The sequence below is a fragment of the Athene noctua genome, chromosome Z (assembly GCF_965140245.1).
Source record: "Athene noctua chromosome Z, bAthNoc1.hap1.1, whole genome shotgun sequence".
Classification (NCBI taxonomy): Eukaryota; Metazoa; Chordata; class Aves; order Strigiformes; family Strigidae; genus Athene; species Athene noctua.
In genome coordinates this window covers 49,039,007-49,063,399 of record NC_134077.1, presented here as the reverse complement: position 1 = coordinate 49,063,399, position 24,393 = coordinate 49,039,007, and the positions used below count along the sequence as shown (strand labels likewise).

General features: G+C 37.8%; 1 protein-coding gene across 2 annotated transcripts in view; it reads right to left on the bottom strand.

The window, feature by feature from the left end:
• The window catches only part of ROR2 (receptor tyrosine kinase like orphan receptor 2), a 160,104-nt gene that overhangs the window by 44,960 nt on the left and 90,751 nt on the right, over window positions 1-24,393 (bottom strand). For both annotated transcript variants that reach the window (XM_074933233.1, XM_074933234.1), the window contains exon 2: window positions 539-616. In XM_074933233.1, the coding sequence (XP_074789334.1) occupies window positions 539-616 (78 nt within the window). The remainder of the gene's footprint in view (window positions 1-538; window positions 617-24,393) is intronic.

Sequence of the window (24,393 nt, the reverse complement as noted above, 5' to 3'; positions counted from 1 at the left end):
GTATCACAAAAATGAATGCTAACTAATAAGTTACTAGAAATTCTGCCATTACAGTCTGCTTTAAAAAAAAAATAAATCACTAACGCTCAGAGCTACTTAAAAAGTAAGCATTCTTATGTTGCCATGGGCTCAAATGTAATTATCTCAAACCAAAGACATTTAAGGATACCAATACTTAAGATTTACCTATAGATGCCAAGTGTGACACTGTACAAAATTAAATAATTTTCATGGTACCAACGTGATGATAGGAAAGATGATAGGAAGGTAATAATAGCCCTCTGTGTTGGGGGCAAACATCTAATTCCCTCAGGTGGGGGGACTGAACATGCTTAAAAATTAATTTTTATGGACTCCTGTAACCTTGCTATCCCTGCTTAGAATCAGAAGTATTAAGACACACAAGTCTGCCTTTCTTACAGACTTGTATTTACAGGTAAATCAAGTGAACATACAATAACATGATTTTGCTGGTCCTTTCTAAAGCATGCTTATATTTGGGCAGAGGAAAAAGAAATGTAACTACAATTATTTTTACCTTTAGGTGTCGGAATCGGTCTCTCCAGTCCATCTATGTGTCCTAAGGGGTCATTTGAATCTGGAATTTCCATTTCACCTAGGAAGAAAAAAAGATTTTGTTAAGCTGAGGTTCTGAGTTAATCTGTCTCTTAAACAGAATTACAACAGTACTTTCAGCAAACTCATTCAGTACAGATCCTGGTTCCAGAGTAACACACAGGAAATACCTACTAACAAAGTCAGGATTTATCCACTGCAGATCAGAAAACTTTACAATAATTTACCTTGTGGATTTACTGTTGTGGTTGGCAAACATGGGCAGCATTAAAAACTGCTTTCCAGTTCCTAACAGAATAAAATTCACAGTTTTACAAAGAATGCAAACATTTCCTGGAAGCAGGGCTGGCTCAGCAAATTAAGAAGCACCTGAGCTTTACTGACAATCTCAGTTACAAAGTGGCATAAATCTGCTTTTGAATTTACACTTTATTAAATTAGATTCTATTTCCAGAGGTCAGACTCATCATCTCTGATGACTTTCTTATCCTATTCTCAGCCATGTCCCTAGAAGGTATCTCCCAGAAATGAAAATATAATAGCCATTAGGTAAGTGTTCCAAAGGGTGATGGAACGGATGGACATCCTTCTATGTGCCCTCCTTGTTTGTGTCTAACATATATCAGAACAAGCTAAAAACAACGTTTAGCTAGCAGTTGTTGCAGACAGCAGACAATATGTCCATGTCACCTTGGCTTTTCCAGCTGTTACAAAATCCTGACCATTATAAAACAGGGGTTCACCTGTCTACTCTCCTTTCTGAAAGTAGGGTGCTGTAAGGAACAGAGCTGAACTTATAAATCAGGTAAAACTATAGCAGTGTTTTTATTAAAACAAATTCTCAAATGACATCCCCTATATTTTTGTATTTCCTAATTTACATTCAGTTATCCAAATTCCTTATCACCTTGGCACGTTACCAAGACAGCATGCAAATCTAAGGTCATCAGGATCTGAAATGAAGGATCTGGTTTTTGTTGTAGATTTGTTAGGGATGTACATGGTAATGTTTTGGGTAAAATGAAACTAGGGGAAAGGCTCTCCGTCTTCCTTTTGTCCCCACACCCCTTCCTTCAGAATAAACCCTACAACACCACTCTGAATACAAGCCACAGTGATGAAACACAAGTAATTCCATCCCTATCTTCTACCACATTATGAAAGAAAAGAATCAAGACTGTCATTAATTTTTATTTTTACTTCACGCTTTTACCCATTATTTGAGAACAAAAGATTTAGCTAACCTGCCTTTAAGTTTACCAAGTGAAACACAGAAATCAGAGACATCCTCAACCTCAGGCTGCTTATGAAAGTATTCATTTGGACACAGTCAAAACTTTTACTTATTTTTTTTACTTATCACTAATTCAATTCTCCCTTCATCTCCCACTGCTTGAGGTTCCTAGCCTGGCAGTACTACTGACACTACTTGAGCTGTGTTCTCATTCCCAGACACACCAATTAGAGTGATGGTGAAGACAGTGCTGTATACCTGGTAAGATACTCTCCTTCTAATTTCAACAGCTAAGACTTGGGCTGACATCATCTTCTGCCACTCCCAGCACTGGTCAAAGGAATGATAGATAGTCATCATCTACAGACTGACGGGAGAAATTGAAACTGGTGGCCAAGGTGGTGGCATCTTGAATTGCCATCGTAAATCCTGCCTTAGTGTATCTTCACACCCCTGAGGGCATGGAGTAGACTCAGTGCCTGACTTTTTACTGCACAGAAGTTTTGTTGATTTGTTTGATTCTGTGTGAACTGATGAGTGCATGATAGGGATATTTCTGTCAAATTTCAGCTGAGATACATCATGTGTCATTTTTACCAAGGCGAAGCAAGGCAAGTTCACCTCTGTTCCCTTGCTTCCACTTGACCTCCCCTATGTTGCACAAGGAAAGGACAGCAACATTTATTGTCCACAAGGAAGATAAAGGTGAGACATCAGAGTAAAAAGTTCTTTTAGTCCATAAGCATCTGCACTTGGCTTGTTCTGGTGACCGTGACCCACCAGTATTCACAGAATGAAACATTATCTGTAGAAGCCTATTCTTAGGGACACTTGGTTGCTCAACACTCAGACGACCAGACTCCAAACTGCCCAAGATCTGAGTGGCACATCTAGTTTAATACCACATGTTCAACTTCAAATTAGTTGTTTCTATTTCTTCAGTCATTTAGTGAGATTCACAATAGGAAAAAACATTGAAAGCTCAGATAAATGAGCACAGAAATGTCTTCTTCTCTCTTCCCTCCTTCCCAGACCCATATCTCTTAATTTTTTTAAGCTTTTCAAAACAAAGATGGAAAAAACCAAAAACATTTGCTGATTTGAAAATGTTTCAATAATAGTTTTGTGTAATTCATTCTTGTGCTTGATATGTTTATGTCTGGAAAATACATTAATCTTCAGATGTGCTTTACCAAAGAACAATTACAAACGATAGATAACACCTATCAGCAAAGTCTCCATAACTAAGCAAAGTTAAAACTGAAAATCCTTCGTGGATTTTGTAAACTATAAATACAAAACAGATTCTGTCACTTAAACCTGCTTTTATGAAAGAAACTTATATTTTCTGTAATCTGCAAAATTCCAGTTTGACCACATTTATTATGTATTCTAGCTTTAACCCTGAAGTTTCTGTACCACAACTTAAAACACCAAAAAGTTATTATCAATATGAAAAAATACATTTTTTACACCATAAACGCTTCTGGATCAGCTGACCAACATGCCACTACAATCAATAAAACCTCTTCCTCCAGTTAAACAGAATTAAAAATTGTGCAGTCAAGAACTTCAAGGAACAAGCTGTGTATTCCTGTTGAATGTTATTCTCAGTGCTTTCCGATTTTGCATTAATAACTTCGTATATTTTTTCCAGATATTATTAAAACCATGATGTTCTCCTCAACAGAAAATAATTCTCATTGTTATTTCTTCTTCAATTCCCCTCAATATAGCACAGGTGCACTCCTGATCATGTGCCATCACCAACTCCCTTCAGTCTTAATTGTTTGAAGACGCCTACACAACTATGTTCCTGTCCACATCTGATTTTAAACTTATGTCCCTTTTCTCACTTTGTTTATTCAGTATTTCAGAATGATATCCCATTTTGCTTTTCTTCTTCCTACCTTCTGTATCTTTTCCTGATAACATTTTTGTAAATTTTTGCACTGCCTGAAGGGGAGAAAAATCCACAAAGTAATTTTAGGTGTCCAGCTTTCAGTGTCAGTCTTGATTAGTAAGCAGCTACTGCTAGAAAAGATACATTCATTAAACTGATTTTAGATGCAACAAAGATATTAGAGAGTCACATTTTTTTCATATCTATTACAAATACAGCATTGTCATACAATGCTAAGAAAAAAGGTAGACTTGCAAAACACAAAACTGGCAGAACAACAGCAACCCATAAAATAGTTGCTATTAAAAACTGGTAACAAGACAAATCACCTTATATGTGATAATTATCAACTCACACTTAGAAGAAGTATGGTAGTCAGTATGCTACTACATAAACAGGCAGCTAACTGAAGACAAATCAACCACCATGTTGTCTGGAAAGTGTCTCAATGCACATACCCACATTGGAGGAACCCCCACAGCTGGCTGGACAGCTGTGCAGGTATGCATAGAAAACAGCTGCACAGGCTTCTACAGTCCAAGCCTGAAACAGTTCCTGACAGAGGGCTCTGGGTGGCCCAGATGTTTCTGGAATGGAGAAGACAAAAAAGAAATGGCTAAAGGGTCTATAGGCTATCAAACTCTCCTATTCAAGGTTACTGAAGAAAGTCAAGCAAATGGGGAATGGGAGTAATGACAGACCTGACTGAGAATAATGGAGACAAACAGAAAGAGGTGCACATGGGGAAAGCTCATTCTTAATACGAGATTTGTTCAGAACTGACTGTGACTACTGAGGACGAAGATCTTGGGCTCAGAATAGTTAGTTCCATCAAAACTGAGCTCAGTTCTCAGAAACAGAGAACTACAGAGAACTGTAAGGAAAGCAAATCCAGACAGTACTGGGCACTTCTAGGAAATAAAAGAGTAAAACTGAAGCATCATTATGTTGCTGTGTAAACCTATGGCTTGCTCTGATACACTGCATGCTGTTGTGGTCCTCTCATCTCAAAAAGGGTACAGAAAAGTTGGAAGAGTTTCAGAGAAGAGCAGCCAGGGTAACTAAAGTAATAAACCAGGTTTTGTACAGCTTCTAGCATTTGTCACTCTGGGAAGCAGATGGCTGAGGTCAATGACAGTAAAGGTCTATGGAGTCATGAAAGTCTTAGAGAGGGTGGACCAATCTCTCAGTAAAAGTAATGGCAGCATAAGGGACAAAAAACAGCAAAATACGATTTCAATACAAAGCTAAAACACAGTAAAGTTTTCTCAAACAAGATGGAGTTAGGCTGTGGGCAGAGTTTACACGGGCTACAGGTGAGACTGGTCAAGTTCATGGAGAAAAATCCATTCAGACCTAATTCACAAAAATCCTATGTGGGCAAGGAAGTCTGTGAGGTCAAAATGGCTGGAGGCTAGGTAAATACCCAGCATAAAGTAGTACTACATATGTCAGACCTCTTCTTACACTTCTACTTCAGCATCTCCTTTTTACTGGCCTCAGAGCCAAGACACAGGGCTGCATAGATCTCTGATCTGCTCCACTATGGTTACTCTCACATTTTTCACTTGCATATGTTCTCTGCTCAGACATTAAATGTATCATGGCTTATTTCTGAACATCCACTTGTTTAATTTACATTTGCGGTGATAGTATCAGGTAAAAGAGATCACCAATGTCTGTCCTCCTTGAATACTGCATGACCAGACAAGACTTCAACATAACCAGAACTCAGCCTGAATCCCAACTGTCAGTGTGGGATAATGTATGTGCCAGATGTGCCACATGTCAGATCCCCAGGAATACCACTCCTTTCAGGGACCACATAGACAAATAAAATGCAAATGCTGTAAGTAGAAACTTACTGCTCACCCACACAAAAAGGATTTCTTATCGTTTCAAGGGCAATAAAGGAAGCTATTTCCATTTAAGGAAAATCTCAACTCCAAAAGAGAAACTACATTCAAAGTCAGTGTTCCATCTTTCTGATGTACAAAATACATTCTGATCTTTGACTTACTATAGCAAACTGCAGCAAGAAAGCAAGCAGTACAGAAAACCCTTTTCCAAATTGAATATAGTAATTGTCGCTTTTGTCAGTTCCCTTTGTCTGAAAATATGAGGAAGATTTGCTTACTGACAAGGCCCAGCACAGGTAGCCCCACTGCTCTGAATTAGGTACCACCAACCAACAAACTACACAAGCAAACATCTTGTATTATTGAGACAGGAATGTCCTTTCACACATTTGAAAACAAAATTCTCCAACTGATCACAGTGTCAGCTCACAGGGCATACATCATTCATCATAAAAGGCCTAAATTTTTCCCTCTGAAATGGTTATGAGTTCACAGATCATTCATTACTTGAGAGGTAATTGCAATAAACAGATTCCAAAATGTTCATGGCCGTAAGCAGACATCAAAACAATGCATTAATCTTCATCAAAAAGCCAGTCACAAGGAGGCACTTATCATAATTGATACCAGGGCCAAACCAATGCCTCAGCTTCACACAGGAAGAGAATAACTAAGTCAGGTATTTTCAACCAGACTGGGACTGATTAATTTTGAGCAGTTAAGGCTGGCTGATGCAATGCCATGCAATGTTAATAACTGCCTTTCAGTTCTTGAAGAGCACAGATGAGATCTTAAAAGATGGGAAATTGCATAAATAGTTCCTATTGTTTATTACTAAAAACGAGTGCCAGAGAACTATAGATCCATCAGCTTAACTTCAATTCCTGGAAAAATAATGGAACAAAGGTTATTTGCAATAAAGCAGAAAGATGAGTAATAACCAACATAGAAACCAACATTGACTTGGCTTACCTGGATTAGAACTGAACATAAATCAACAATCTCAAGCTATTGCAAATAAGGCAAACATCATACTGGGGCACACAAACAGTAGTAATCCTTCCAGTCTGCTTAATACTAGCAAGGCCCTGGAGAGCTTTCTCCAGTCTTTTGTACTCCATTTCAAGATGGATGTGGGTAAAACTGAAATACTACAATTCATGCCATGAGGATTGTCTACAAAACATGACCAACAGAAAGAAAAAAATTAATGACTACTATGCCTGCTTAGTCTGAAGGTGATTAGGCATGGACTGAGAGATAGCATTCTTCAAACACACAGGTCTCTGAAGAAAATTTTCCAGAGTGTCTGATTAGGCAAGCATCTATTGCATATGATACTGCACAGATACAGCTAATGTTTCTTCTTCCAGAGTGAAACAGGACCTCTTAAGATCTTTTCTGGTCTCATGATTCTATGAGGAAAACAACCATCCTTCTACCACTGTATATCAAATCCCACAGCTTACAAATAAATCCTTCAACACTAACAATTGCACATAGCTACAATTAGGGAAACTGCAGATTTTCATTCAGCTATTCCTTCCACTCATCAATAATGCTCTTTCTGGAGCTGAAATTATTTTCAGATTTAAACAGCAATATGCAACCTTTGCTTCCTGTGGCTGTAACCTTTGACTCAGGTTCTAACTTTCTTCCAATAACATATGACTTCCAAACTCTCCCTCTTCAGCCTCATACCCTCTAATATTCTGTTCTTTTCTTCATAAAATTTTGTTGACCTGTCAATTACTAACCTCTGGAGCTCCCTAACAAAGGGCCCACTGTGCCCTTTGATTCAGCTGCCAATCTGATTACTTTGGCTGGGGGAGGCAGGGTGCTTGGGTTGCTGAATCAGGGCCTTTCATTGAAATTTCTCTTTTCCAACATCTGCAGCCCCTGGCAACCAATTGCAGAGTGGGCTTGGCAGACCTGTAAAGGGTGGTGAATAGTCTACAAAAGATGCAGTTTGTAGCATAAAACCAGTGTACCCCTTTCATAGGGACGGCAGATTAGAACTTCCACAGCATACGCTGCTTAACTGCTGCAGCTTCACATAAAAATAGCTGAAGGTGGGGGAAATAACCTGCAATTTTGTTACCGTTGCTATACTCAGGCAACTGCGAAGTCTGAAAACCAGGCACTTTTTAGTTTGCTATCAGCTTGCAAAGCATACTACTAACAGGATAGTATGTTAACTAGTTAATTTAAGTTTATTCTTTAGCCATCAAAATTTTTTTACAATTGCTTTCATTAAAATTCATAGTAATAAATAGCTCTCACTATGAGAGCATTAGAGAGTACGCTTTTCTAAGCCTGCTCTGGTATTAACATCAAAATAACATTAAATAAGTACATTTAAAGTGAAACCAACAACAGAAAGCTGGTAGAAAACACTAACAAGAAACCTTTCACAAGAGCCAGAGTTGAGGTACAGCGTCAATTCCCACAGTTTATAATCATTTCTTATTGAAGCAAATCTCTTGTTCTGTTGAGAATTTTCCCCTTTTTAGATTTTTTGCTGTTTCACCTAATAGCTATATTGAATCAGTTTCATTTCAGAATGTATCAGGGAAAACACTGTTGCAAAACATGGGAACTATACTAGGGAACAAAGGCAGATCTGAGGTTTATGATCTGTAGCAATGAAAAAGGCTTCATTGTTTTGGACAGAAAATTTATCATTGCTTTAAAATAAAATTCCAGACAAAACCAAATGTTAAACCTTGTTCATTCTGCACAGTGAGACTCACTCCTCAAACTCACCTTAACAGAGATTCAAAAACCTATACTTCGATATCGTTTTGTCAGTTAAACGCATAAACAGGGAATCTGCATATCGCATTAACTGCTGTTGTTGTGAACGTTTATATTCACAGATCAATCCAAGATAAGACTAGTTGACTGTTTTGGAAAACTAGTAGTCAAGTACATGAAGAAAAAGCTGCTTTATAAATTTCACAAGGTTACTGTAGGAACTTCCTCATTTAATAACACAATCCTTATTACCCTACGATCAAACCACTCTAAAACACAGTAAATGAAATCAGCTGCCCATCAGCACAGAACTGCAGGGAAAGAATGATTCTTGATTTCCAAACAGCTGCAATTAACCTCCAAAACAAAAAAAAGTATACTGAAAATGCAGTTTATCTTCTTAGTCACCAGCCAGGTGCCTCACCAAGTACTATGAAGTCAGTGTGAAATCAGCAAAACCAGGTAAGTCATTTAAAGTATTATTACCAGGGATTCAACACCAGACTTCCACGAATACTTTGATTATTTTAATGCCTCATACTGTTAATGCGTATCTTATATTAACCACACAGCTGCATTTTCAATTGCACTGTCAATCTTTACCCTTTCATTATACAACCCTCACCACTGAGCTTAGCTATTAAATACCTTAGATTTTTCCTGCTGCAATTCCTATTTGCCACTTGAAATGAGACAGAAATGTTAGAGATACAAACCAAAGATAAAGATTTATTCAGATTTCATTCAGAGAGGAACCCTCATTAATAGCTGTTGCAACATCACATTAGAACAAACAGCACCTATGGAAAAAAAGATACTCATTTTAAATCACCATTTTCAGAGCACAACCAAGTTCTGAAGATGATAAGCTTTGGATTACAAATTATTCCATTAATTCACAGCCAAAACACTCTTTTGATAAAGTTACAATAGTAAGTGCAGCTCCTCATATCTTACAACAGAGTGGTGATCATTAAACAGGAACCCAGCCTGCCCAGAGGAATACCCAAATTCTACTTTCAATTCTCTGGACTTCCTGCAAAATCCTGGCCAAGTCACCGTAGGCCAGATTGCTAAAAGCATTTGATGCCAAAAGATGCAGACAGATGTCTACTAGGATTTTCAAAAGTATGTGGGCACCCAAATCTCATGTCTGCTGTAATATCCCTTTAAAATTCTGTACCTCAGTTGCCCCGCGGCTGAGAAGGGGAAAGGTTAGCTCCCTGATGTGGTTCCCAGTGCAGTTGCATGAGTGGTTTGAGTCAGCAGAAGGAAGGGAGCAGCATGGAAGCAAAAAGCTAGGGTAGAGAAAAGTCCGGAGGGAGTTTTTTGATGACTGTGGTGATTTATGCCACCTTCAACTGATCATGGAATTCCAGACTTAAAACACTGTTCCCTCACACTGGTGAAACCCTACAGTCACTGCAGAGCACTAGTTTCGCTTCTAGTAAAGAAAGGCAAAAAATAAAGCACTATTTGAAAACAAATTAAGATGTAATTATGCCAGTAAAACTGTTCTGAATGTTTAATAAGAATTAATTCCATGGCATTTATAGTGTAAAATACTTGAGGCTTTTTAAAGCACAAATGCATTTCAATGTCATTTCTAATTTAGCAACAATGGAACTATGTCTACTAGCTATCACAAACATAGCTTTTCTGTGCAACTATATGTTCAGTAGTCTAAGTTAATTTACGAAGGAGCATATAAAAGCCTTGAACCATAGAAAAAACACACGTCATTCTGATTTCATAACAAATGTTCTTTGCTGGTAATGCATTATGCTAAAAAAAAAAAAGAGTAAAGCAACTGTGGGTACATTCCAAAGCTCTTCACCACCTCAGCTGTAAAATCACAGTTTAAATACAACCAATTGAGGTTCTGAACACACCTGCAATAGCTCAAAGAACACCAAATAACACGATAATTATCCATGGCATTATTACATGATTGATTATTTTACTGCTTCTGGCTGTGAAAACAAAATAGTCTCAACCAAAAGGTTGAAAATAATCATGATTTATGAGTATAACACTCCATCAACTGGGATGAACAACGATTTTCACAGTGCTCTTTTTTTCTGAAGAATAATTTAAAATCCAAAAATGCCAGTCTTGTTTGCAGCCTTAGGCTGAAATCTTTAAGACTCCAATTCAGAAAAACAAGTCTAGTCAGACAAACACTTGAAAACTGGCTTATTGCTAAGCACACTCTTAAATGCTTATCTGTATTTGAACTACAATATTATAATTTCTCAGTCTAGGTGGTAATATAAAAACAGCACAGATCACAGCTGAGTGTAACAGAATATAGTAGAGGCTGCTATTACTTAAACTAATGGTTATTCTGATGGCGCTGCCAACTACAGGCAGTAGAACTACTGAGAGTGTAAAAACCACCTTACTACAGTTTGTTTATTTTTCACTCTCTACTTGTATTTCAAAAGCAGGAATTGCAGCACCAGTCTTGGAAGGTAGGGCAGTCACAGCCAGCCATTCTGCTCTCCAGAAAATAGTGAGAATAAATAGCACATTTGTATGAATCAGAGCACTTTCTGAACAATAGAAGTACTTATGGATAAGTATTATAATCACCTTCCGGACAGAAAAGATATAGTGGAGACCAATTAATTCTCAAACCCCAGTTCCTGATACTAAACACTAATTTGAGAAACATGGTCATCCAGGCAGGAGGTCTGGCTTATCAATATTCTAAGAAACCAAGGCTGGCAAATGAGTCAGTGATGGGACAATATTCATCCTTAAATAAAATCATTAAATAGTTGCTCATGTTCTTTCCTATCACCAAGCATCACAATTTTTTAAAAGACCCGAGCAGATAGAAAAGTATGCTTCTGGATATCTGGAGCTATACCTACACACTTGAGATCTGTCTCTGTTAAGTTATATTAGAACATGATTTTACAACGTTATGCTGCTAATATGTAGTATCAAATACTGTGTTCAAATAGAAGCAGCTGCTCATCAGTAAAAATTATTTCTTACTATAGGTATGTTTTATGTCCAGTTGGCATGAAGATAAATACACCAGATTCAATTCTTAAAGAGGGTAAATTTCTTTTTAATGCAAAATATCTTGGCTTCTAGATCAAGTGCTTAAAATTCTTATTTTTTTCTGAAAGTTCTTGTTATAATGAGTAATTAGTTATGGTCTGTATACAAACAAACAAAAAAAAGAATTTCTGTCTCCCACTAACAGTTCAGCTTGAGCTGTGGAGCAAGTATGGAGGGAGCAAGTCAGCGTAGAGGTGTTGTGGCCAGGCAAGTCGTTAAGTGAGGCATGCCAGCTCTTGTGACCATATCAAATATTGTTGGTGGCTAAACATCATTGTATGAGTGTGTGTGTGTGCATGCATGCGTGCACATCTGACTCCCTGTGCAGAAAATGGACAACAAATGTAAGAAAGGATGCCAGCATGTAAAGGAAACTAACACCTGATCTACATTTTAGCCATTGAAAAATGCAAACCAGTTATTCTTACTGGAAGTTTAAAAGATATGTTACTGATTTGTTTTAGTAGGCTTTTCTACATTTTCTCAGTATGGAGTTATTTATTTAAATAACAATAATAAAGTTTAAATTATATTTCTTCATTTGAGAGAAAATATCTAAACTACACAATATTTCTGCTAATGAGATGCTTCTTCAGTCTAGATAGGAAAAATCTTTTTCTTCCTACTGCAGAATCTGTTTGACTTTTTGGATTACAACTGATTGCACACAGTGAGGTCATAATGGTTGTCTGCTCTAAAAGAAAATCCCATTTCTCTTTCTCTTGTTGTTTATACTGCCTTTGCTGCTATAGGTGAAAAAAATAGCTCAGATGCGTAAGTGGATTTTGATATGGTTGTTCTTTGTGTGTCTTTTAATTAACAGAGCCAAGCAACACTTTCCTGAATGAAAAGAGATATTATTTGCTTATACTCTTCTCAAAAACAGTAACAAAAGAAGAGTAGAGCCCTGAGGTGGAAAACAGTGAGCAGAGTACTTCCAGATGTGGATATATGCTGTTTTCAGTGGGTGTACATTGAAAGAACTAAGTGAAAACCTGGTTACAGTCCCACTGACACTAGCCCACACAGCAGTTTCCAAATGACATACTGATGCACAGGAGCCCGTTTCTGTCATGGAGCAGCTCCCCTACCCCAGTGGTGCAGAGGAGAATTCAGGCATGCACTCACTGCCAGACAGGCTCAAAGCAGTTGACAGTTTTCATCCAACTGCTATGTATTTCCCCAAGCCAGGCAGGGGTTTCCTGAGCTCCCACTGTAATTCCTTATTATGCAGTTTAACGATTTTAATTGATGCTAATCACATGATCAGTTTTAACCATTTTATTACGATTTCATTTCAGAAGCGACAGTCAAGGCTGCCACACTGTCATTTTAGTGATTCCTGGAAGCAACACTTACGTAAAGTGCAGTGCACTTCTAAAGTTGCTTCTTCCAACTGAAGAGCTCTTGAATCTTGCTAGTATGAACTCCTATTTTGCAAACCACAAACTTTCCCACCATTTTGTTACTGTGACAGCAGGACTGCCACAGTTTGTTGTTCATCACATGGGCCAGTTTTGCTTCTATATCATCAAAATACTGTGGCTGTAAAACCCCTGTTTTCGTGACATGTAAGCAAATAACAATACATATAACCTAATTTTAGACTGCAAGTTTAACTTCTGGCACTGAGCCATGACCTCAAATTCTTACTAATATATTGAACATATCTTGTCTGAAAGTCACATACAATCACAGCTGAGATTTCATAAGACGTGTTTTCAGAAAAGCACCCCCTTGAAGTGACAGCCTCTTATTTTTAACAAATGCAACAAAAAGCTCACATTTGTAAGTCAACTACTGCAGACATAATCATAGATGGAAGTGGACCAAGATGTGTGGAACCATCAGCATTTACTGCTGGAAAATCGGTTGGTTCAACCTCTGAAGTGCAAAGCACAAAAAAGCTGACAGCTGCTCTAAGCAACTGTCAAACATGCTGGTCTTCATTCTTAACACTTCTGAGCCATAATGTAGATCCCTCACCTTTGGGATTGGAAAAGATTGTGTTTTAAGGAAAAAGAATATTCTTCACAGTGAAAATTAAAATTGGGACATACTTGTATTCTGTCTTCATGCATTTTATTATGTTTCAACATTTCAAAATATACATAGCAGGTATCCTGCTCAGATCCAAATGTTACTTTTATATTTGATACATTCCCTTGCAACCACTGTTTACTTAATCAAAGTGGACAGCTGTGGTTTTCATTATCCTTAAGCAAATATTTGCACAGGTATCAGTTACTATTGTAATACATTACCATAAAGTTTTGCAAGTAGAAGCCAACTGTGCCAATCTAAATGTCCTCACATATGAACTTTCTGCAACACGTGTGAGCAACTGCCAAATAAATTGTTCCTAGAGTGTAAGTAGTTGCCTTCCTACATGTTAGTTAAAGCTTTAAAACTGCATTAGTTACGAAGTATATAAGCACACTGCTAACTCTAATAAGCAGGAGAGTATGCTAGCACCAGAATACATCTGTATACAGAGGAATCAAAGCAGCCATTATAGCAGAGAATACCATTAAGAAATGACATGATTTTAGGTACTTTTAGGAATCTAAGACTTCTGTTGATAATGAAGCTTCAATGGAAGTGTTCCATTTTGTGTGAAGTACATGGAAGCAACGTATGCATAGTTGGCACTTACCGAGCAATGGAAAGACAGAAAACTGCTAAGCTTAATGGGGAGCTTTTTAATTGCAAACGCTTTTGTTTATTCTCAATATTGTGTATATTCTAAAATAATAACTGGGTTTCCTCTGGTATTAAAAAAATAGAATCTAATCTTTCCATCCTTGCTCGTACATGTAGTCAAACCACCTTCCCTGCTCTGTGTGAATTTCCCAGGTCTGGCTGGTACAGAGCCCGTCAGATAATTACCAGCTGATTCTGCACTACTGTGCAGGCTGTGATTTGGCACAGCAGTGGACTCAGAGGGGGAACTCCCAGAAATGGAGAAGATGGCAGTTTGAGCTCAACAAGGACGGGTCAGGGGCTCCGTTAAGATCAAAAGGGGCCAGCTGTAGGAGTGCCAGTGGCACGTCCAGTCAAGCAGCGTGGAAGAGGGAAACTTACAACAGTGTAAGACACTTGGCTGGCAAGATGACTTCAAAGCAGAGTACATTTCTTCACCCTAATCCAACCATTTTGCTGCCCACAACACTCAACATAAATATGAGACCAACAGTTTGTTTGCCATTAAAAGCAAAGATTTCATTGAAGCAAGCCCAGTTGCTAGAGTTTAACCTGACAAAGCTTCACAGCACTAGAAACAGTTGGATGAAACATGGATGCACGGAAGCTCAGCCTCACTTATAGTAAATAGCATTTACATGACGAAAGAGTACCAGAAAAATCAGCAACCACTATCTTTGCTAGCGGTCACTGAGATGCCATCATTAAAGTGGTCACAGTGATTAATCTTGTTACCAAAGACTAGGAAAGTTTATTACATCTATCACCCGTTTTATGAAAACAGAGCTTTTTCTTCTCTAGTACTACCAGGCATTAATTTCTTAGCATGTACCTTTAAAAAATGTTTTTATTTACTTTTTTTAAAACACATCCAGCTGTTTCCTCCTCACTCTTCGGGGTTATGCGAGAATCTACATCTCCATATAATAAAATTCAACTACAGCCAAATTTTAACATCTTCGTAGAGTATCTGCATTAGGTACCAGTTACTGTGTTACTAAAGGTATGGGAGGTTATTTTTCCTAGTATGTATACATGTTCCCATGCTCTGGAAAAATACTTTGGCAACTCTGTTCAAAGCATCAAATGAGATGCTAACCACAACCTAATCATTAGCTGTCTGCTGCAGCACTGAAGACATGCATGTCTGAAAAGACTGGAGTGGTTATTTGCACGCACTGACTTTCTATTGCTAGACATTAAATTAACACACTGGAAAAAAGCTTTTCTGGATCTTGCACTACATCCACCACTTACAGTCTCTTAGGTTTTCTACAAAGAACCCAACATGAAAGAGACTTGGTGATTTACAGTCCAGCTCTATGAATGTAGATAAGATCTGGTCAAAGATCTAAAACAAAACAAAGAGCTCTATATTACTCTTGGAATGGCTTCTCAAATATTTTAAACTACTATGACCCAGAAAGCCAACTGATATATTGCCCTCGACCTTGTCATTCGTGGCTAGTCTGTTTTTCTCTTCTCTGTCTCTGTATTCTGTCTTGTGTATATTAATCTGAAATACCTAACCTCACTCGTTGATAAAGTAAACACTGTACATATAATAGGTTATTAAGTGGTCTGCTCAGTTACTTGGCTGTCCATGAGTATCTCCTGACTACACAATATAACAGAGGCATCATTTTTGCTAGCATGACTTTTCAATAGAAAAATATCATTAGATAAGCCTATTAAGATGCCTCCTAGGATAATGAAAGTCATACCTGAAACACATTCTAAAAATACTTATTTTCACTCTGTTTATTTATTAAATGAAATAATGTATTATTTGCATTTTCTCCTACTTGGAAAAAAAATGAACAGTGAATAACTTTATTCCTACAAAAAGAACATTCTCTATATTTATAAACATCTTTATCTCCAATAAAACTAAAAGCCAGTCAAACTGCTAATGCACGAAAGCTTAGTTATAACACAACATAAATTAACTCTATTTTCTCCTTATACTTGCCTCACTAAAACAACATGTACCAGTTCTCGTAACTGAGAGCAGCAGTGATAAACTGGAACACACAAACATGACGTGTTAACCTAAATATAATAAACGAACAGAAAAAAAGTTTATTGTGCATATAGAGGAAAGCCATATGACATACACATATTTCTGACCAAAAATATGTATACAAAAAAACCAAGCACTCCATTGAAAACCTGTAATAGAATCTAAATTTCACAGCTTATGCAGAAATTGAAAGAGAATTCAGAATTATTTGCCACTGCAATTCCTGCATGCTTACAACTACTAATAGGAGTCTGAGAAAACAACAGTAACAGATGGAGTCCTTAATTGTCATAAATCCCTTTCCAGGAAAAAGTCTACGAAATGGCAAAAGTAAGATTTAATTACAGCGATGAAGAAGGAGATTCACAGATTGCAAAAATGAACTATGAAGAACATATATCCTTGTCACAGCACAGGAACTCCACTTTTAGTAGTCACAGAAAGACTGAATTCTCTTACCATAACCACCCTTCTAACTATCACCTTCCATGAGACAAAGGCTGCTGCAAACTTTCGGTCACTTGGCTTGGTGGGACTTTGTGAAACTACTTCATAAACAAAAGAGGCAAAATATATACTGTATTATGTTACTGTAACAAGGCTTTTAAGCAGATTTGAAGTGACCTTACTGGCCTGAGTCATAAACCAAGTAATTCTTAGTGAACTTAAAATTTATGGTACAATTTGACTTGAGCAGCAGGCTCTTGCTCCTTTAGTTAGTACAAAAGGCTATAAAACATTCTGATTTATTGCATTCCGATTGCTATATTTTTAATTTCTCTATTAAAAAGAGAGGTGTAACAATGCTATTAATAGAGCTCCAGTACAATGACAAGCAAGTTAATACCTTCATATGCATTTTGCTTTCCAAATAAAGAATCTAACACTCCACACCAACCTCAAGGTCAAGCATATCAACTACAACTACTGTATTACCCAGGTTAGTTTAAGATCCAATTACGTCAGCTCACTGCAAAAGTGTGCCTAACAAGGTATATTGAGCAAAATCACTTCTTACAGGATACAAGTATGATTGACTTTCTTAGTTTTCCCATATTCCAGTGACTAAGCATTCAAAAGAAGCTGCTTAGGTGTGGTAACGCTTAGGTTGCTAAACAGTAAAGTAAGGTGAAGCCTTTATGTTAAATTGACATTTCTAGCTAGGGTTTGTGAGAGAAAGAGCTCTGGGAGACGGAGCACAGGTTGGCAAACAGCAATACGAACAAAGGCTGTAATTGCTACTCATCCCACTTCAGTTACCCAGAGTATAAAAAAGGCTGACCAAAATTTAGACATGCTTGGAGGACATCTGGAAACTAAATTATAATTCAGTACCAATAGGAATAAAATAATTCAATTAGCATTACCTCAGCCTTTTTCATAGTGTTAAGTATTGCAATTTTCTGAGAGTTTCTGATATTTCAGTTGTAGAAAATTTTTCAAGAGTAAAAGTTATGCATAGATGATTACGATACTCAGATTCAGGACAAAACCGAACAGGCTTGTGTCAAAAATTCATGTGTTAATTCACTGCTATACTGTGTGTAATCGGCCTACAGAAGCATGTCTTTAGGATGGGAGAATAGTGTCATGTTAGTTGTACAAGTGAGAAGCCCTCTGAAATTCAAAGTAGTTTAAAAAAATTTACATCCACCTAGAAAAAGATGTATTAGGAAAAAAGAATAATTTCAGATTTCAAGATTTGCAAAAACAAGACAATTTAAGAAAAGCACTTGTATTTATATTGTCTCTCAAATATTGTAGGCTGGGCCAAGTATTTGAAAATGTGTTTTTTATTAGATTAGCAGAAAGTAGTTGCTACACCTAAGAAAGTGTTCAGGTTTTTGTTAGTAAATGTTTTTTTCTTTTCTTCATGGGGAGAACAGGGCCATTAATCTGTTCATCTATTCACCTCAAGCTGCAGGTTGTCTGGAAACCTGATGTAGTAACTCTTGTCTCTGACATTCTTTCACCTTTAAGTCTTGATCTGAATCCAGATAAACAGACAAAAATGCTTTACCTTTTGTTTATATCTGTGATCCCCTAGCTATGATTGAGGTCCTTAGACATATTTTTATTATGCATAGAAACAGTTAAGATATTCTGATATTGAAAATAATTCCCCAGATCAGCTCCTTAGAAGGTGCCATAGAAACATACACATTGTGTAACATTTTTGAGAAAGTTGTGAGAGGGTATTAGCCACAATGTACAATGCAAAAAAACACAGTCTTTGCAACCCAAGTTGTAAGTGCAGCCTGAATCCCGAAGGCAGTAGAGAAGAAAGCCTGGACCGATGGTGGTTGCTGCCCTTTCCTGAATGAACTGCAAGCAGCACAGCAATACTTCAGACATACCTCTTGGCACCCTCCACCCCGGCTGCCCAAAGCTGCAGTTCCCCCAAGCAGACTGCAGAAAGCTTCCCAATGGCAGATGGAAGGGAGATAAACTTATCAGCCAGCTTTGTCTCCTGTGTGTACCATAAGGCATGCTGCTGTTGGAAATAAAGAATCAAAGGGGGTATCACCATCACTTAAGACCACAGCTTATGCAAAGAACCTCTGAAGTGGCTACTCACCATTCACAAACACTTTCAAACACCCCCCCCCCCCCCCCCCCCATACCACTAGAATTAATGGATCCATTAATAAACATTGTTTTCTTCCCACTTGCATTTCCCCACTTAGCTGTTCTCTTCCTAGAACGATGAATGCTTAGGTAGCAATCCTTTCCCTGACAAACATGGGTGTGGACAGTGTATTCAAAAACAGCAGAGTTGCTTGCCTTGAGACATACCAGTGTTGCACTGCAATAAATAAAGTGAAGGTACAGCAGTCCATCAAAGTAGGTAGTTGTTTTTTGTTTTTGTTTTTGTTTTTTTTAAAAAAAAGCACAATTATGGAGGAAAAAAACCATCCTTGCAAAGTAACACAGATTCTCACTGTTGAGTGTTTCGGAACAGACAGCTGAGAAGACTGCCCTGCTTTCATTCTGTACCTTCACTCAGAAATGCAGCATAGCACCTGGGTAGTTTATGATTGCTTGTGTAGCCATATTCTTAGACTAACAGACAGTATAGACTACAGTGTTCCTGTAAATATTCTGGACAAGAGCCCTAAAATATGAACCATTCTGTTTATTTAAAAAATTCCTGGGACCAAGGGTACATTTCACCTTGGTGTGCTCATGGTCAGTCTGCCCTCTCTCTCTCTTTCCATCCATCTTTCTCTCTTTTCCTCCCTTCCTCTCTCTCTTCTTCTCCCCCACCTCAAGGAAAGCTCTTAACTTTCCTTATGTTTTCACTTTAACAATTTAAGCCAAGGGACCTGCACTAATCATAGTGAACATATTTAAATGTAATTTAAAGTTAGCTCTTAAAGAGTTACATTCTCACCAAAATTTATCAAATTTCTGAGGTGTTGGTTAAGCTATTTTTCACTGAGGTTCACTGAAGATACAGGTGTGTGATTACTTGAGAGTAGAGGGGAGAACTGAACTGCTTCCACTGACATCCTTAGGCATGGGGACTTAAGCACTCAGAGCCAAAGGTCTTATGTCTTCAACTGGCTACATAAGAAAGAACAAACTCTTTAGATTATGATCTAATTAGAAGCACACTTGAGACTCAACTAGCTTTTAGTATTAAATTAACTTTTAAGTCTTCACATGTGAAGAAACAAATTTCAATTAATATTTTTTTGCTCTACTATTCTTCTTTCTTAGATTTATCCAGGGAAAAGATGGCTATGACCAGACTTCTCTAAAATGTTGACTCATCACTCATCATGCAGTGGAGCACTGTGCTCTGTTTACAGTACTGCAAAGCTTAGGGCGTTTTGTGAAACTTTTTCTGCCAAATTGCCCTGTTCAAAATCTGTATACAGCGAAATAAACACAACAGTGAAGTCCTGCCTTTTGGCAAAATGACAAAATAGACATACATTAAATGTCAGCTTTCTAGAGTTTACATCACTCACACCCCTCAGTCTACAAGGACCTACAAATTACAGCTGTCGAAGTTTTTGCATAACCTAAACTTTCAGCTCTAGAGAACTCTTACTTGTCTACATTTATTTATACTCTTGGTAATGGAGTGGTTCATTATTTATGCTAGCTGTTTAAACAGTAACTGGGTTGTTTTAGGAATTGTGCCTTTGTGCAGAGATGGGCTGTGCATTTTATGTGTCTGAAGAAAATCAAGATTCATTGACAAAAGTTGACTTAAATTTGTTCAATTATAAGAGTAAAATATTTTTCCCTAAAATCTTTTGCAATAGCTTTCGCAAGTAAACAATGTAGAATAAGTTACTTCTCACATTTACTAGTCATCTTGCTTGACTGGTAGGATTTAATGTTGTGAAGTCTATAAACAGACATTGCTACATTTTCAAGTATCCTTTCATTTTTGAAGATGTGTAACTTTGCTCATGTGTAAACTACAGCTCTGGAAACATGTCTTATGGAAGAGTTATTACCTACATACTAAACAAATCTCCTAACTGAACTTAAAACAGAGACTGTGACTCTGCAGACCTTCAAAAATAGAGATGGGTGAACCTTTTCAAATAGAGAGCCTTTTGATCTTGGAGATTCACAGAAGTAGCAGGAACTTTTGCATCTCATCTCCAGCATTTTGAATATGTTTCCTTTCAAAACCGACTGAATCAACAGAACTCACCATTATTTGCAGGCAACAGGAAACCTGGACTATGTATGAACGACAGATAGTCTATATTGCACTGTAAAGGGAGCGTTAATATAGGTAGGACTATGCTGTTTGTGCAGAAATATACACACGTTGTCATGTCCTTCACACAGTAAATGTTAATTTGGATTTTTTTCTCTGCCCAGTCCCACTCTCCCAGTATCTTTATCTTTTAAACATGTACCTTTTAAGACATATTCAACAATGTAGAAATTCAAGTAATTTCCTAAAAACTAGTTTAAAAGTTTATAAAACAGCATTCTGGATCCCACATTTCAGACCTTAAAAGCCACTTATGAAAGAAGTTAAGGGTTTCATGCTAAAACACTGGTAGTGACCATGAACCCAGCACAAAGGTGTGTGTTTATGACCTTGGTGAGATGGGATTTCCATTTCCTTTAATGAGCCAAGACATCAGAACCACACTCTTAACCCACGCTTACACAGAAGCGGCCCCTGGGACAATACATCTGTTTCTGCGGAAGCGAAGGAAAGTAGGTGTGGAGAAGGGGTAGGGGGAGATGGGGATGGGGACTTGGAGAAAGACCTGTGTAACTAGACCAAGACAATGATGGTATCTGTGAGTATGGCTGATCTTTGAGCCAGAAAGGAGAGGAAGAACAGCAGTGACGTTTTGCACTGGGAGTCACTGGTGACTCCCATATTCCTCAGCTCTGCATGGCACTGCATGCATTTTTGTTCCAAAGACCAAGCCCATCAACAGACCTGGTCACCACAGAATACTGTTTTCCAATTTGCTGTCTCAAGAACAATGTCTCTTGTTCACAGAGTACAGTGGTTTTTTCAAGAGCTGTTTGGATTTTAAGTTTGATGGGATGGGAGAAAAACATGTTACCCCAGCTTCCCTGTCATACCACTTAATACTGGCAAAGACAGTAAAACCAAGGTGCCAACTATACCAAAAGTGATACGCAATATTTAAAGGCATCTTGTTTACTCCTGTCATTCACCGTTTCTTCATTAAGCAAACAGACACATCTCAGACCTACAAACGTCTGGGCCACAGAGTTAAAACTCTGCCTTACCACTACTGAAAGGCAGGCTGTGGTGTTTAGCCCAGGGCTCTCAAAGCATGCAAGTCTCTTGACTGGAGAGTGGAGACTGGCTGGTGAGTGAAGAAGGGTGTATTTGCCAGCTGTAAGGGTCACATCTGGCTGATCAGCCACACCCCTTGCCAAACAGCATGTCCTGAAACTTCACTCCAGCAAACTAAACAACAAAGGGGAGAACTTTCAGATAGAGATGAATAGAAAGAAAGGCAGGAAGGCGAAGGGGAGACAAGGGACCTGGGTAAGTCTGAGAAGTCTTCAGAAGAGAATGAGGAGCTCAGATACAGAGGGACTGCAGGACTCTAGGAGAAAATCTTAGATGCAGTGGTATACATGCGGAGGGAGAACAGGTCCTAGTGAGGAAAGACAGGAAGCCAGCTAGTAAATGAAGTTCTCAGCAGAACACTTGTCCACATACCTAGTTTAACCATAACCTCCCTTAACCGTATCACCTAAGCGTCTAGTTTTAGCCTGCGTAGCCTCAATTACTCTAACATCACTCTCACAGATCAGAGAAGTGAATGTTAAAAGTAACTCAGGTCTTGGAATGGTCTTTTGAAGATCTATGAAAAAAGAGTTAAAGAGGAAAATAATCTGTGACACTTGAAATATATTTTGGTAGTCCCATTTAGAAAGACCTCGGTAGATAAGGTATAAAACATCAAGAGCACAGTTACCTCACAAGAATATTCACAATAAAAGTGCTACATTGTTTTATTTCTAATCCCAGGCTGAAAAGATTGAGTCTGCATGAGAACTAGCATTGGGATAATTTTTAGAAGACTACATTAATAGCTTAATTTGCAGGCAAGAACGAGAGATGTTAGGGTAAAATACTTTTTAACTAAAGAATAATTAAAAACTGGATGGCTAATCCTCTTCCTAGAGCTTTTCAATTTCCAAATTAGTATCTGGGAAAAGCTATTAGCTGCAACTCATTTGTTACAGCTGTAGAGTGCTGTAAAGTGCCAGACTGAGTCATTTCATTAGCTACTGTTTTTGAAAGAACAGATTGCTATCTAATTCTAGACAGTCATTCAACCTCCTGGTAGCACATGTGAGGAAACTAAGACAACCCGAAGCCTTCCCCAGTCACCGTTTCTGAGAGCAGACTGACAGCAACAAGACCAAAAACAGGGAAGGGGAAAAGCACACATGGTTTATATCTGATCTCTTAGCCTTTGTCATAAGAAAATGTAATCTGCACATACAACAAATTATGCTCTAGTTAAAATGCTTGTGTAGCTATTTGCCTCAGCTTCAAGGAGGGCTTTAGCTGTAATCTACAAATTCCTAAAACCTACGCAACCCAGATGTTGCACAATCACAATAATGGGGCTTCTACTATTATGGAAAATGAAAACATAACTTTGGATAAAACAGCCATAGGGGTAGCCATGATTGTTCATCGTCTTGCATATACCACACAACCAATGTGCCAGCAGAGAGCAAGGAAGGCCAAAAGGATTTTAAGGAAGCAGAAATTTTAAATGTCTTTGATTCATAGCAGCCTATACTTACCGCTTAACATTCTGAGGTATCAAGTAGATACAAGAGTTGTGACTGAGGTAAGAAACATATATTAAATACAGGCATTTTCTCTTCTTAAATCAACCAGTCTAGATCTCTAATGCTACACATGCTAGTTTATGTGTGAAAAAGTACTACAGGCCCTCATCGTTCTTTATAATAACAACACAGTTGAAACGCTTTTCTTCTTTTGAGAAACAGCTTTATAATAAGTAGTACACTTCAACCTCATAGCAACATGCTTCAAAGCATCTTCTTTCATTAATATGGTTTGTCATTTTACAAAAATATATACTAAGGCTATTTGTATTCTACACAAAGCTAGAATGTAAGACTTGAAACAGAACACTTAACATTTAAGATAAAATATGCACATTTCAATTCTGAATGAGGCAGTAAATCAGCCAAAACTTGCTTCTGACAGACTAGTGATGAATTATAGGATTTTCAGTAATACTCCAATAAACAAAGTGAACACTGTTCTTCATACAGAAACTGCTGGTTAAATCACACATGACATAGATCTGGTATCCTTGCTGGAAAATATGACATTACCTTGATTGTCAGACAGCCTTCTAGAAACACTCAATTTTCCAGCCTGCCTCTATGTAAGCACACAGTTTGAAAGAAAAATTATGTGATAGAAGTCATAAACATACAAAAACCCTATCTAGCAATGTAGATCTTGAAAGAGTTTTCTATGGTCTGGATCAAGGGAGAAAAATACTTTCAAAAACATACTGTGAAGGAAGGAAGAGAGATTACATGAAGCTGGAATTATTTTGCAAAGAAAATGAAGCCTGTCATCCCACTCCAACAGGCTGTAAATGATGCCTAACATTAGAATTAGTTTGTCATGAAGGCAGTGATGACAAGAGTTAAGAGTTCTGTATGGCATTTGGAACAAGACCTGCCTTGCGCTGGTAAGCTCCCTATATGTTTGGCAGGGAAACAGTAC